Raw genomic sequence first — 16,783 nt, 5'->3', positions numbered from 1 at the left:
CATGACATGGTGATGGCAACAGCGGGGAAATGGCCTTGATGCTCCTCTGCCTTCCCCAGCTCTCACGGAGCACCAGCATGTGGGGTTGGCTCACTCCATCGTGCATGGCCAGCTGTGCCCAAGGAGGCCTGGGCCTGGAAAATGGAGGCCCTAGAAATGAGGAAGAGGATGGTGACAGGCACTGGGAAGGGCGAGGGCCAGAAGCATCTTGCTGACACCCGTGAGCTGAAGCAAGATGGTGTGCCTAGGCAAAAACACACATGTACACGGAAATGTGTAACCAGCCTCATTTCCATTTCCCAGTTATTTAATACTGTCAGGCAATCTTAGAAGCTCTTCCACACCTACCTCCCAGCAGACAAACTCATCCAGTTTGTCAAGTCACAGTAACTCATTTCATTCCGTATTCAAGATACAAATCCTGCTTTGAAAAAAAGTCCACGCGAAAAGAAGCCTGCAAAATTGACTACATCTTTAAAACACCAAGCAAATACCAACACAAAAGCAAATAGAGGAAAACAGAAGTATTTCTTCTCTGATTATCCGACTTAGGCTGTGGAAGCAAAATCCAAATGTAATGGAGTAAGACACCTTTTAAATTAGATTTGCCTGTAAGGCAAGATGGGAGATCTAATTTTTTCACTGTTGGTCCCTTCCTCAGCCTCTGTGTGGCAGCAGAAGATAGCGGTATATCCCCGAAGTGCTGATTTGCAAAATTCACCCTTGGAGGGGGAAGAATGGAAGTAAGGAGGAGAAAAGGAGGGCAGCTGCCTGCACACCCACTGAGTCAGGAAGCAGGGAAACTCACCCTGTCCTGATCCTGCCCCTTTTCCCTGGGCAAATGCACAAAGCAAATGAACTTTGTATCCTGCGTGGTATTGCAGGGTGGCTGTCTGCATCACTCTCTACACATTAGCAAAGAGATTCACCAGGCCAAGGTTAGGCTGCTAAGACTGGACAAAGCACATAGGAGGAAAACACAGAGGCAAAGCTCTTTGCTACAGCTCATAGGCAAAGCAGCCACTCTGCAGGCATTATTCTGGCTTCCCAAAGGGAGGGTTTGGTCTCTCCCACATCTGTGTGCATAAACAGAGCAGGGCTCTTTTACTTCAATGTTGCACAGGAGGCTGGTGCTCTTACACTCCCCATATTACACTCAGCAACCTACAATTTTCTCTGTGACCATCAGGTAAACGTGGAAAATCAAGCACACTTAAGAATACAGCTTTACAGAGCTCAAAAAGTGCTTAAGCACATCAGTCTTCACAGCCTGGAATCATATGTTATTCCAAAAGACTGGCCATGTTGAAATATGTCCCTCTTCAGATTTGCCACATAACTCAAATTCCAATTTAGGGTCCAGTGGTATTTTCTTAACATGTACCAGCTCGTCTGTTCCACCACACAGAAAAACACTGCCCAGAGATCTACTGCTGTTTTCTCTTCAGCTAGCGAGGAACCACTGTTCATTTCAGGATCTAGCTGAAAATGCCACTGCTTCTCAAGCCCAATTAGGACTTACCTCCCTCTCACTCCAAGCAGATAACACAACTATGGCCCCTCTCAGGAAGAACCTTCTTCTCCACAGCTTCCACCGCCTCTTGCCCTCTAAGCCTTCAAGTTCTGACTTAAATCTCACCTCCCTTCCACTTGTAATTTTAACTACACAACAGAATTGCTTAATTCCACAGCCTTTTGCAGATGCAGAAGCTACACAAAGAATGTAGGCTGAAGTGATAATAGGAAAATCAGTGCTGGATGAGGAGATATCACCATGTTGGTCCAAATTATGCTTTATGTAAGAGTATTTCTTCTGCCTCAGGTCTGAGTCTGCCAACATAAGGACCTTCATTCTTTACTGGTTTACACCTGTTTTAATCTCAAGCATCCACTCAATGAGTATAAAAAAAAAATCAAATTTGGCAGTTTCTCACGCTTGCTTTCTAAATGACTGCTCAAGATGCAAAACAGGGGAGAATTCAGCTCTTATCTGGAGTTTTAAATAGTTCACTTCCGACTTGTTTGTTTAAGTAGATGAAAAAGAGTGAGCATGAAGATATCCTGTATTTGCAAAATGTTATTCAGTGGATACCCAGAAAACTATCAGATTTCTTTAAAATGTTTTTTTCCAGCCCATAAAACATAACAATGAGCTTTAGTTTCCAGCTGTTGCATTTTTGGTGCAAAAAGAAACAGAATCAAAATATTCCTGCACCTCCCCTTATTTTCCAGGAAACATCGCATTTGGAAGATTAGATCTCTGATTCGTTTTCTATTTCCTTATATAGTTTATGCCAGACATTCAAGAACCAGTTTCAGAATACATTAGTGAGTAATCACCACTTTTATTATTATTGCCTTCTACACCCTTGAAGGAGTCTCTGAAACAAGAGACATCAGACACAGGCCAGAATTAATGTCTCCTACGTATTTTCTTTTCTGAAAGGATTTTAGGTTCTGTATACGACCGAAAGGCTGTGATTGGCTGTCAGTGATGTCACAACTGTGGTTATAATGCCAAGTAAATGCAGAAAGCTAATTGTGTTCCTTTTTAATGTGTAAATTCTACTCCATAATAGCAATAAGACACAACAGACAATGCACTTCAAGGAGATTACTGCCCTTTTGAGCGATTAAAGCTATTCAGCTTTCAGCTTTAGAAACAGTGGTGAGGAAGTAATTTCAGTCATACAGGAGCTCTAGGGCCATCTATTGAAACGGGATGGTGCCTGGGGGAAGAGGAAGCCAGCCCTCCCCATGCACACACCCAACTGGGGTCTGGCAAGGAAGCACTTGGAGCAGACCGAAGGCAATCATTACAGCACTCTGAATCAGTGTGAAACGAAAGGCAGGGCTTTGAAGCACTCTCTGCTCTTGGTTTCTAAACCCTGTGGGGGCGTGAGGGGGGAAAGCTTTGGTGACCTTTCATAAAGAAAATAAAAAAGGGGGGGGAGGGATGACACTTTGTTCTCTTACTTCTGCTCCCCACCCCCTCCACACACGCACACTATGGTTCTCTCATACTGTATAACCATGGCCATTCTGAAAGGCTTGTACACAAGGATCCAGACCACAACCCAGAAAATACAGGACAGTTAGTCCAAGACTGATATGTGACTTTAGGTGAGTCACTAATTCCCCCTTATGCCATAGGTTCCCTAGCAGTAAGAGGAGGATGACAGTGTTCTACCTTTGGGGCAATGCTAATGCCCCCCCAGCATAATGGGGATGTAAGCCATGAGAGAAAAGAGGTTTTATGCCTCCTGATAATAACAATAAATCATTTTTTTAACCAAATCGCCTACTGATAAAGATATCAGACGTGATATAACACAGCCACGCTTCACACCACAAGCCAGACTCCTCCAAATCTGGCTGAAGCCTCAGTCCAGTCCCACTGAACAGTAAGGCTGACTTTTCCTAGAGGAAGTATCACTGTGACTAAAAAGAACCATGCTTGAGCTTTCTGCACAGCTCCACCCACAGAAAAAGAAAAAAAATAATGAAATTTTGCTTCTCCTCTACTTTTTTTCTGCTGTTTCCTTCTGTATGTTTTTCATATTTCTCCCTCTCTCTTTGCACCTTCTCTCTAGTTCTTTTTACTGTGCTCTTTGCCTGTCTTTATGATAAATTCAGATCCTAAGAAAACCAAGTCAACCATATGTGGGCTTAATTCCCTTATATTAGCTATGAACATGGTCTGTATTGATGTGGCTGTTGTAACAGATGCTCTACTCCACTCTTACCTCTTTCATCTCCCTTTCGCCATTACTCTCCATTACCACCAGGTCACTGGTATAAGCACACCAGTACAAATCTTTATCTCCTGAAATACATGTTCTTGCTTCTTCTCCTTTTTTCACTTCTCTTTCATTCTCACATGCACATCCTCTATTTTCTTCACTTCTCTCTTTTCCTTTCCCTCTCCTTCCCACTCACAGAATTTCCATTTGACCGGTCCCGTCCCCACCTATGCCTACAGAAGGCTTCTTTTGATCTTGCACTAAGCAAGTTCCTGAATTAGATGGCTACTCTGAAACCTCACCTAGAAAATCAATATAATATTGGTTTTAAAATTGTCTACCTAGTGGCGTTCGCCCTTTCACCTTTCTGGAATTCGGGGCAATTAGATCTTTGTCATCTTCTTCGCATTTCAGTGCAGGTCCAGTAGCAATTCTACAGTAATTCTTCTGAACGAAAGCATGGAATCTGTAATAAAAATTGGGTTTTCACTAGTATGCAAACTACATAAATACTTTCCTAGTTTTAATATGTATGTCACACATGCAAAGTCAGAGCAGTGTAGAACTTTGGAATTATTTCCTTATCTGTCAAGATAACCAAATGTTCAGCTACAACAGTTTTATGGATATTATCAAACCTTTATATAAGTATATGTATTTTCTGAAGTCTTTTCATGAAGAATCACACATCCTTTCATTTCTGTATCACTTATTCTAAGGTACCTTCCTTTTCAATCATCCGGAAATCTGTTTTTAATTAATGCTTTTAACATGCTGAACAAGCATGTCATTTGAGATATCTGAAAGGACACTAACACCTTTTAATTAGATTATCCTCCTAGTTCAAAGCCCAACAGGAACACTTATTTCACTATCGATATACAAATCAGGAAGTCAAGCAGACTTCATTTACCCTTGTTGTCAAAACAGACAAGCTCCCAGAGCAGGAAAAAGATGCCTTTCTAAAATAGAACTACACTAGAATGAGCCTTAAATCATGAAAAACCCATGAACTTAGCAAATCCTATGTGAAAACTGACTTATCCTTATACACAATTATTGGGAAAATACCCACCAGCAAGTTATATGTTGGCCTGATAAGTCTCTGCAACAAAGCTAGACACGTGAAAAATTACTAAAAGATAGTGAGAATCGTATTAGGCAAAATGATTCCTCTCAGATCCCTGTCACAACCCTTCTTGTCTCTTTCTCTACCATACAAGAAACATTCTCTTTCTTCTTACAAAGGAGGGAAAAATATTGCCAAAAGAAAATGAAGTATGGTGACTGGCAAAGTACCTGGTATCATGGAGGTACCACAGTCCTAAATGACCACAGTCGTTTAGACACACGTCTGAACAGAACCAACATAACACTTTCCCTCGGTCTTGTTTTTTTTGGCAGGCACTCCGTCTCTTAAAAGCTACTTCTAAACACAGATGGCTATAAAAGAGCTAAGCAGCTGCCATCTTACCAATTGCTCTGCCATCATTTGGGGATTTCTACTGTTGGAGTCCTTCCCACTCTTGCACAAACAATAGTGAAACAGAAAGCTATAGCAGACATTTCACAGCTCTGTAACTGTATGGTGGCTTCTGTAAAGCAGACAAACACCTATCAGCTGCTATTGCCCTCCTGCTGTTGAGTGTGTTTGGTATTGTGGTTTTTTTTTGTTTGTTTCTTCATTCATTTTCTTTATTTTTATATTAGAATCAAGATTAATGTTGTATTATCCTTTTGCATTGAAGGCTTTCTCTTGTCACACAGCTGGTTCCCAGGACAAAGTAGCCAACAGACCATATGGAATATATCAGTTCCCACCAACCACACTAAACAGATGCTGGAGAGCATGGTAGAGAACTGCAGCTTCACACAGACAGGCCTAACGCTACCCGAATTTCCTGTTGTTCCAGGCACTGCCTATTTAGGACAGGCATCACCTTTCAACTACATGTCTGTGTTATGTTTGATCTGAAAAAAAAAAACTCTAGACTGATCCTTTGCTGGTGCCTGTGGATATTACTGAAGTATAAAGAAATGTAATAAAAACTTGTTTATGTCATTACTCTCCCTTGAAAAAAAATCATACTTTGAAAGAGAAACAGATTGCAGACAATTCAGGATATAGGTAAGGAATGGCCTTTCCACAAGCCAGTGAGCACACATGTGGAGAGAAGCTGTTCAAGTAGGTCCTGTATTTTAGTTACAGCTCTTAGACTATTTCCTCTGTTTCCCCAGATCACTTACTGATCTGGTTTGTTTCATTTCCCTTATGAGTAAAATGGGATAATATTCAGATATCTTCAGATAGCATTCCTAGCAGCAAAACACTTTACAAGTACTGAAACCATTACTGTGCTTCTTTGTCATACCTGCCAGAGGCCAACTGGCTCAACTCCTTCAGAAAAATAACAGTTTCATCTTCCCTGGCATTAAAAGATACGGTGTTGACTGGACAGGGGCCATCAGAAACCTTCTCAAGGAGCAGCTGCTTTGTTTCAGCTGGAACATCACCCACAGCAAAGTAATAAACAGCTTCAACCTGTCATAAAAGAGAAAAAAAAAAAAAAAAAAAAAAAAAAAAAAGGAATTGGGAGGACTGTTTTACACAGATGTTTGGTATTTATTCAAGCCCAGTCCTGTGCTGAGCACTGGTATGAGAGTCTGGTAGCAGCACTGCATTACTTGGGCTATAAGATTAGCAGACCTTCAGTTCTCCCTCTCATTTTTGCTAGTAATTCAAATGAATTTCACACAAAATTTCCCAAAGTGAGAAGGGAACCAGGCCCGCAGCCCCTGGGTACAGCTCAGTAGAAGCCCCTTTCCAGAGAAGTTAACCGAAACCAAAAAGAAGTGCAAGAGAGGACAACTGTGCTATTAGTCAGGACGAGGCTCTGTGCCGCATTCCTCTTTTGGGAAGAGAGGAACTATGCTGGGGCCTTGCCAGGGCTGAAAAGCAGTAGGAACTTTTAGTAGGAACTTTTTAGTAGGAGCAGACATACTTTTATTAGCAGCACGTATTTTGAGGGCTAGGAGAGATGCATCATTCTTTGAATGCTACTGTAGGCATTTACAAATAATTCATATTTTTTATACTTCCCAAGGCAGAGGGAACTTGGCAAGTTTGTTATGAACACATACACTTATGTTATGAAAACATTGCTGCAAGAAGACAGAGAAGATGAAGAAATGTCCTTTAGTTATTGCTTGTGTATTACACTGTGACAGATCCAGTGCTGCCTGCACATATCCATGCTAAATTGTAGCTAGTCAATATGCTTCTTGAAATTTCACCAGCATTAAAAACAAATGTAACAACACCTATCCCACGATGATGTTCAAGACAGCAAGCACAGCCTATCAGTCCTATGGCATGGCACATACCAACTGATAAATACAGATAAATAGCTGTTCATCTGAAAAACTGCATTCACGTATGGTAAGGAATCCCTGATATGCACCATAAGAGAGAAAAGATGGCAATTGTTTGAGGCTGGGACAGCACTGAGGACGTGTTTCTGCACCCACATCGTTTCATGCAATAGGAAAGCAGATTTAGTATCATCTCTAAGCATGTTCATGCATTTCCAGTACTGCCTTTGACACTGATTTTCATTTCAACTTCCTAAGCCAACAGGCCTACACATGGACATCTTCTGTCCAATTTGTACCCAAAACTTTCTGGGCTGCAGGATGCCCATACCGCCCCTCATCACGAGCACAGTGATACAAAAAGGAAAGAATGATTCATATTTCATTAACGTGCAATGTTAACACAATACCTATTAGCTTTAGAAGCAAAATAAATCAACACTTGTGCCTATCTGTGCTTTCATTCAGTTCTAGAAGTTTCTCTCTCAGTTTCATCCAGTTACAAAGTTGTGAGAGCATGCAGCTCACCCAGCTGAGACCAGTCCTCAGCCAACACCCTTGTCCTGGAAATTCCATTTGCTGAAGAGGCTCCTGACCTGGGGGAACATACGCAGATTGCACAACCACTTTTCCTTGTCTTCCTTCAAATTCACGTCTTCTCTCCCTCCCTCCTAAGACTGCCAATAACTCAGAAACTTGCTGTTTAATAAGGGTATTAGCTTTCAGACTTCCTTGAAATGATCTAATGCCTGCCTCTGCAACTTTTAAAATGCTGAAAGTTCTTGGGCACAGCTGATGCAGAACCAGCTCCTCAAGAAAACAAAATTGCTAACCACAGACAATTCATTCTACTTAACTACAAACCCAGCAGTAACATAGCATGAAGGAAATGTTCCTTACAGAATAGTTCAAACCATTTAGTCCTCCACATTTTGCAAATTATAATTTCTGCAGCCATCCAAACAAGCAAACAAACTCCATATAGGAACAAAGAGGAAAACATGACAAAGAGTTCCTTGCAGTCTTTACCTGGGAGGGGAGGTGAATTTGGGATGGGTGGCCCATGCTTTGCAGCGCAGCACCTGCACAGAACTGTGAGTTAGATGCCGTGGATGTATCTATGCCAGGTGGAGCCCAAAGGATTGCAACCTTGGAGCAGAGTGATCTTGACCCTGGGACTGACAGGTAATGAGGAAAGGAAATCTAGGGACTTGCCACACATGGAAGCTCACCTGAAGGAATGGCTGGAAAACCCAAGTCTAGGCAAAAAGGAGCTGTTGTGTCTGAGTAACTTCTGTTGACAAAGCCAGTTCTGAAGAATGAGTCATTTATGACTGTTCAGTGACTGCAGCTTTTGCCTAGGACTGAATGGGGTCTGCCCCAGCCTTCAGTACAGTGAAGCTTGTACTCAAACTGAACTGTCAGTTATGAATGATAATAACTGTATTTAGGAGTAATTAAAGTCTGTCTTATGTTGATCACCTGCCAAAATTGACTCCCCCAGATTACCCATTAGCCCACCAATATCCAGAAAAAATAATATGTCTCACTGTTGGATGAATTTTAATTTCTGTTTATTTGTACGCAGACCTACCAGGTCCAACAAGAGTTTTCTTCATCCAGACAATACTGAAATCTAAACACGATCCTTTTTTTTTTTTCCCACCAGAAAATTAGTAATATACTGCAAATTGAAAATGTTAGCATAATTTATGAAGGAGGCTTTTTAAAAAGCAGTCATAAAAAATGTCACTGTTGCACAATTTGTTCCTCACCCAGTTCCCTTTTAATACCATTTTCCAAACATCAAGGTTCGTCTGGTTGAGAATCCATCTGCACAGGGAACCAGAGGGAAATTCAAACCAAATTTACCTTCTCTTTCAAACAATGTCTCAATATGAGATTTACAAAGGAGTTAGGGTCGGATCTGTGCACAGGACTGGACCTTAATGGCGGCAAAAACTAATGATACTAGTCCACACAATTTTCCATTTAATTCAAGTGCCAGGAATTTAATTTATATTGTAAGCGAATTTCATAAAATATCTCTTTAACAATACAAGTTCTAAGTGACTAGCTCAAATCATGGCATACATTTTTTATATCTTTTGACTCGGTTATAATGAATAATGTAATACGGCACTTTGAGAAATAGACAGAATTTAATTACAGTAATACCTGTGTATGCTTTGTCTTCTTGCTCTGGAAGAAATTATAGCTGGCTGAGGAAAAAGAATTTGCAGACATCTACTGTCAACAAACGCTTAAAGAAATCTCTGCTTTATATTTTCGATTTTAGCTTTATTTTTTTTCACAACCACTTTGGATAAAAAGTCATATTTTTTTTCCCTGACTTCAGTAATAGTGATATAAGGAATATTTTATTGGATGTTACTGCTTTAGAAGTGAAGAGCTTCCGGATGCTTTTCTAACAGAGTGTGTTTGTCATTATTTTATTTTGTTTTATTTTTAACTTGGAGCAGTGCAGCAGAGTTGGTTAAATTCCTCTCCAAGGAAGTTCTGTGTGGACTAAGGGACATGTTTGGACTTGATCTTGGAGGTCTTTTCCAACCTAAATGATTCTAAGATTCTATTTTCATAAACATTGGAGCCCTGAAAAACATATATGGCAAGGAAAGTGGAAAGCAACATATTTACTCTTTCCCTTAATGACTGAATATGTTATTTATTCTCTGTACTCCAGAACAGAAAAGTTTCTGCTTTCAAAATACAATAAATTTACATAAGCAGGTCATCAGTAAACACAGTATGCAGATACACTTGGAAAAAAACAGGAAAAAAAACTTCTGAACCCTCCCATTAATATTTATCTTTGCAAAATTCATCAGGGCAAATCACAGTAACCAGTCTGGCACTGAATATTCTTGGATTTACTTGAGGCTTCCAAAAAGATGTATGAGCTTACCGTCTCACTCATGGCTTCCAGCAGGGCTTCAGCAGAGCTGCTATGGCTGACAGCTGTCATATGGTCCAGTTTCCAGAGCCACTTAACAGCAGACTTTACAGTGTGTTCAGACACAGGAGCACATTTCTGTTGCCACTTCATAAGATCCTGAGCAGCTCTGGAAGTGACATTAACTATAAATCAGAAGTACTGAGAATAATGCTGGCAAAGCAAAAAGGTGGAGCTCTGCTATTGTTACTATTCTTTTAGATTGTTAAGTAATAATAACAATAAACTATACATACTAAATCTCGACTTGCAATAAAAGTAGGGGCAAAATAAAACCCTAAGAAAAATACTGTATTTTTTTATAACAATTTTTTAAGACAGCTGCTCAAAGTATACCCAAGAGGGCTACAGTACTTTAAAAACAGTTCCTAATTCCTATTTACCTTTTCATGTATTTACCCTATATTTACTAAAAAAGCGCAATCAGGTTTTTAAAATACGTATATGCAAAAAAATACTCTGGCTTCTCTTTCCACTGTGTATGGCATACTTGCTGGATGACCTTTGTTTCAGATCATTTTAACCAACCTCCGCTTTTCATAAGAGTGCTGATCTTTATCTGCCCATCAAAATGAGATTTGTGATGCAAAGCTTTTCGATATTTTAATTGATTACAGGGCTCTTAATGGCATAACAGAGGTACAATGCGTATGAGCATGCATGTCTGTCCATTTGCACATAAAAGACAGAAGACATCTTAAAAAAATAACTGGTTCCAGCATCTATGATATACCATCAAGCACCACTCTGAAGAGTTACTTGCAAATCTAAAAGACAAGCATGCTTTCTTAGATTCTTTTAAAGCAAGAACTTGTAAACTGTATTGTCCTTTTTCTCCCTGCTGAAGCAAACAGAAAAATCAATGAACACATTTACTGTACCTCAATTTTGACTTAGCTTTTCAGATCATCTTTAAAGAAAATGTTTTATGTGCTTCTCAAAAGCTATGGAAATTAACTCTTTTTTTTTTTTTTTTTTTTTTTTTCTTTTCAAATCTCAGGTGTATCACAAGGTAGAGAATTGAGATAGGGCAGCAGAATCAAAGCTGGAGGATGAAGCTTGGGTAAAACAAGATTAAGAATCATAGTGTAGTTGCAAGTAATCTTTATGGAACCTATTCAAAAATTGTATGGCTTAATTTGCACATCATTTTTTTCATAGTCACAAAATTCCATTCATCTATCCAAACCCAAGCTTATGCCTTCAAACAGTTATGCATAAATAAGAATTTGTTCAAAGATACTTTAATTTGAATGGCTGCTTTTTTCTTTTTTTTCTTTTTTCTTTTTTTTTTTTTAACTTGCAACTAAACCCAGATTCATTTACTCATGTTAGGGAACAAGCTCATGTCTTTTGTTATGGAAATCTAGTATTGTTTGCTAGTCCTACTACTGATTTCTGTGACCATGGAAATCTATAGAAATACAAATGACTATGCCTCTCTCTATGGTACGTGGGGGAGCGTACATTCAGCTGTAAGGCAGAAACCTGTAGTGCCTAAAGACACAAGAACGCCTAGGCAGTCAGACGTGACCTCACTGTTTTACTCTGTAATACTTAGATGCATTACCAAAGAGCATTACTGGTGTTACAAAGTGCCCCTGATCGTTTTGCCTTTCCTACATTTGCAGAAGGCGTATATCAACATTTGGTTTCTGTTAGCCTTTATCCGTTCCTCAGGGTAACACAAGGGTTTTCTGTTAAATGGAAGTTGCAAGCTTAGCATTACTGCGGGTGAAACTTGGTGGAAGCATAGGTATTACCGTGATAGGCATTAAAAGGTATTACCATGAAACAATTTGCACTACAGAAAACAGATCATCCAAACACACATCTGTATGACATGAGACTCCTTTTTGTTCTCATGGATCTCCTTCTGCTTACCGAATGAGGTTAAATTTGGCAATTTGGGTCACCTGTTCCACGAGAACCATGGAAAGTGCATCACGGCATGCATCAAATTCAGTTGGGGCTGCAGTGCCAAAATCCAAAACGATGACAATGCACCGTTCTTGAATCACTCCGAATATCAGCCGGCTTTCACTGGTTAACCATTCCATTCGCTGCCGATAGAGCTCAATAGCTCCCATTAGACAATCCACAAAATGAAGAATCAGTTCTTTTTTGGCTGTCAGCTTTATTTAAATAAGGGAGAGAGAGAAACTGAACATCAGAACAACACAAATGAAGCCCCAAGCTTAGCACAGCTGCAATAGCTGGTTTGCAAGTGCCAAATATGTCAGCCAAGGTAGCTGTGAAAACAACCCATTTTTCTTCCACTATTGCAGGAGCAAATACTTGACAAACGCATCTGAGCTATAACAGGAAAGACACTGCATTTTGTCCTAATTGCTTTTCATAATCTTTTTATACAAGCATGGGACAGTGCCAGTGGGTTGTCTGCCTTGTCTGTCTCAAGACTGGAGCAATTAGAGTGAGCTGAACAGGGGCAAGGATGGAGAAAGGGCTGCAGAACAGATGGATGAACAAACAGGAACACAGGCACTTTGTACCTTCTTAGACTCGAATTTTGACTAGCTCTTAAAATGTTACACAGCGATACAAGGGAGTGAGCGGTTTGGTTCTGGGGCACTTCAATCTCCACCTTGTCTTTAGCATTTGAAAGGAAATGTAAAAAGCTTCCTATTTGTGCTATTATTTCGTTAACAATGCCCAACATTACAGCTTAACTAGTTATGGGTAGGGGTTTAGGCAAATTAAGTTCAGGCAAATGCAATCAGCAACTAAAATGTCTCATGCCCTAACAGTAAATTAAGAAAAACATAGATCAGTATTCAAATGAAAAAAAAAAAAAAAAAAAAAAAAAAAAGGAGACAATCTCCATATATATATATATGCAAATGCACTGTGTAAAATGATCCGTGGGTTTAAAATCTCTCTGCAGGCTCCAGTAAAGACATACCTCCAATATCTCTGATCCCACAAGCTAGTTTACCTGCTATCTTCTACATCCAGCTACCTTTCCAGGACTAGTAAAAAACCTTGGAGAGTCAAACGTTTTTAAACAAGAACATTTCTCAGTGAGAAGAAATTTTCAGAGTCAGTCTGCACATTTCTTCCTCTCGTATGTATTTTCCTCTGTTCTTTAATGTCAGCTAGGGCCCTGTAAAGTGCCTCCCAGACACACAGTATCAGGCTGTCTGCCAAAGGAATGGCGGCCTGTGAAGGAGCACTTAGTTTCCTCCTATCACATCCAGACTCATACAAACAGCTTATTGCACTACACCGATCAAACTCCATCTTAAAATAAAGGACTTTCTTGCCCCACCCCTTCACTTCTAGTAGGCCAGTCCAGATTCCCATTTCTCTGAGGCCTGGAAAACTGACTGTTCACCCTCATTTTATTCATGGCAGTGCACACACGTTTATTCTTGGACTAGCATGTCTTTTATCATAGAAAAATATAGGTCCTTTCTGTGCCTGCAACTTAAATTGCATTTAAGGGCAGTAAGACTACCATTTTTCAGATTCTCTTGGTCTTACCTAACTACATCAACATCAGCCAAGATCTCTTACAAAATTAGCACCATTGCCATTCATCCTGCTAGCTCTTCCCAGTACTCACTCTAGTTTGAATTGCTTCCTCTTACCCTATGGTAACTGTACACGATATTGTACACCATATTCTAAGGGAGGTCTCACCAGATTTTCTATAGTGGCATTGCTACCTTAAGGCTACCACAGCTGTCTTTTCTCATGCTCCAAACCAATCCTAGACTAGATGACATTATGTAGATACTTCATACAGAAATAAATTGGGGGAAAAAAAAAAAAAAAAAAAAAAAAAAAAGAAAGAAAAAAAAAAAGAGAGAGAGAGAGAGAGAGAGAATAAGGCTCCCTGAAATGGTTCTTTTCCTATTTTTATGCCTTGTGCCTCAGAAGTGATCCTAGTTATCAGAAAAAAATGACAAGCCATGTGTTTCTGTAAAATCCCTTATGAATTAACTCTCTCCCCTCCTAGCTCAAATGCGTATCTCTTCAGTCAGAATCCATCCTCTCAACAATGGGACAGCCAGCAGCTGCTACTAAGACATTCCTTAGAACATGAGCCTGGGCAGAGATCCAGCCAGCGTCTCTATAGACGGGGCTGAGCCTTTTGTGACCCACTGGCACTGAGCAAAGCAGTGCTTTGCATCGGCAATGACAGCATATTATGTCGACTTATTTCAGCATCCTTATTTGTTTTATCAATTACAACTGTGTTTTTTTTTGTTTGTTTTTTTTTTTTTTGTTTTTTTAACTCAGCTGAGCTTCTTCTTTTTAAGTGCTCCCTCCTTTGTGACAGGGTAAATGTTGCTTAGAAACTGCAGCCTTCTCTGGAAAGATGTACTGCAATGCTGCACCAAGGCAAAAGTGTAAGACTTTGCAAGGAAAAGGAAAAAATAATAATTATATATATATATATATATATATATAGCTTCTCTACTGCTGATTGTCATCACCAATAGTTTGACAGAACAGGGGAAAAAAAGATCAAAAGATAAAGTTCTTAAACAATGAATGTATGTATTTCTTGTCATAGGGAGACATTTTAGTCATATTATTCTTCTACAGAGATAACAACTTGTAAGTGCATGGGAACATAACCACAATTCAATCACTTACATTATACACGCTGCCATCTTGTGCTCTCATGTACTGAGGAAACAGACCGTCTGCATATCGAGAAGCCACAAGTTTCCCCAAAGTGGTCACATAATCTACAGTAAAGGTTACAAAAGACCAAGTTGTTAATCATTAGGATAACTTTCAAAATGTTCTGTTTTTCAAAAATGCACGCAACACAAAAGAGATTAAATCTTGTTCTTATCACATCCTGTGCCTTCAGTATGTCAAAATATATTTTACAGAAATGTAAAGTCAAAATTCAGTAAAATATTTTTAGAGGAATGAGGAGGATTCTTTGCGTGTATCGGCTTGGAATGAGTAGAAGCTTTTCCTTTAGTAGTAAGCATTGCAGAGTACATGTGTCCTTCAGATAGTTCTCAGATTGACGTGTACACTACCCATGTGTGAGGCTCATGCATCTGTACTGATCTCCGGACATGAAGAAATCTGAGGGAAATTCTAATGATATCAAATTACAACTTTTTCTGGCTCTATTTAAGACCCTGAGGGCACCAGCTGGTCTTGGCAGCCCCAGTCAGTCTCACCCGTGCTCAGGCCTGGGCCCCCAGTCTTTGCCTGAGCTATGCTGCAGGTGTGCCCGCTTCAAGTCCTGCTGGTAAACCTCTCTCCTGGGCAGACCTTTCAGCCCTGTATTACGGCCTTCTCTCTGGCTCCATCTCCAGCTGTACCAGGCTGCACTTCCTGGCTGGACCCTAGACCTGGTTCATCACCTCACCTTGCCTGGGACTGTCAGCAGATGCTGCTGCCAGCACCCTGCTCTGCCTGCTGTGCTCAGATGCTGCAGGACTGCATCCTGGTCAGGGAGGCACTGCCTGGGCTCACTTTCCCCTCCGGGAGCAGCCCTGCTCTTGCTGCTCCCTACCAGTTTAATCAGAAATGGGGGGAAAATGCATTTAATCATTTATAGGCAAAAAAGCTCCATGGGACTTTAATGAAGGAAAGGTTTAGGCAATTAAACTTCCGTATTATTCATTTACCTCACAGCAGGACTTGCAAATATTTGTCCATCAAACAAAATACAAAATCTGGAACAGATAATGCTGTTCTCTTACACAACTAAATGGGTGCAGAAGTGGGTGCAACTAAGGAAAAGGTTGCACTCTGCTCTTTCAGTAGCTAGAAATCTTCTACGGTAGTTCCACTGATAGGAAAACATTAGGGGTGGGAATATTCAACGTCACAAAGCAGCTGCTCTGTACAGCATGCTGCCCTGCTAAGCTAGTACGTTCTGCTCCTACAATTACACCATAACAACGTTAACCTTGCTTAATAGCTTCTTCATCTACAGCATACAGGATTCCAGGATCTGCACTGTTGATCCTTGAATGTCCCATGGACACAAGCCAGCTGAAATCTTAAATTATACAACCTAAAACAATTGCAATACATTACAATTCCTACTTCTCGGGCAGTAAGCTCTTCAAAGAAAAGAATATTCTACCATGATCTGCAAAGCACTACAATGGCAGCGATTAATAATTATTAGCAAACTCTTCCCCTCCAGCTGTCAGATAACTGCAAAGGAACATTTTTCTATAGCCTGACTTTGTACAAAAAGCAGCCTGAATTCTAATCAAATCTAACTTCTTCCTCGAAGCTGGATCCCTGGAAATAATAAACTATTCCTGAACAGGTTGGCTAGCTCAGATGATTAACTACCAGATTTCAGTTTATGGCACAGCGTACATTATATCTGCGATCTAAAAATGGGTAGAGGTCTCGTGGTGTGAGACTAGCAGCCTCAGCACTGCAAGTTATTTCCCAGCTGTAGCTGAATTGAGGAGGACTTGAACTGGAGCATCAGGTAAAGACACAACAGTCCAACACAGTAAGAAAAGCTCACCTCAGATCCCAAGTCCTCCGATCAAAAGGAGATGGAGTTTCACAGTTCTCTGAACTGGCAATGCCAGAAACTGGGGATACAGCTTCCCTTTCTGCCATTGTCATAACAGACAATGTGAATATCTCCTCTGAGGACACTGAGGTGCAAAATGAACACTACAGACTATTCTATGTCTTTTACTATTATTATTATTTGATATAA

The 16,783-nt window shown here is 40.2% G+C and overlaps 1 protein-coding gene across 1 annotated transcript in view; it reads right to left on the bottom strand.

The window, feature by feature from the left end:
* The window catches only part of VWA3B (von Willebrand factor A domain containing 3B), a gene marked incomplete at both ends in the record, with an annotated part of 68,297 nt that overhangs the window by 49,488 nt on the left and 2,026 nt on the right, over positions 1–16,783 (bottom strand). The window contains 5 exon segments of the mRNA XM_082784646.1: positions 4,085–4,209; positions 6,116–6,285; positions 10,042–10,198; positions 11,974–12,224; positions 14,716–14,810. Of these exon segments, the coding sequence (XP_082640772.1) occupies positions 4,085–4,209; positions 6,116–6,285; positions 10,042–10,198; positions 11,974–12,224; positions 14,716–14,810 (798 nt within the window).

This window comes from Aythya marila (assembly GCF_965140915.1).
Source record: "Aythya marila genome assembly, chromosome: 1".
NCBI classification, from domain to species: Eukaryota; Metazoa; Chordata; class Aves; order Anseriformes; family Anatidae; genus Aythya; species Aythya marila.
This window is presented reverse-complemented; position numbering and strand designations above follow the sequence as displayed.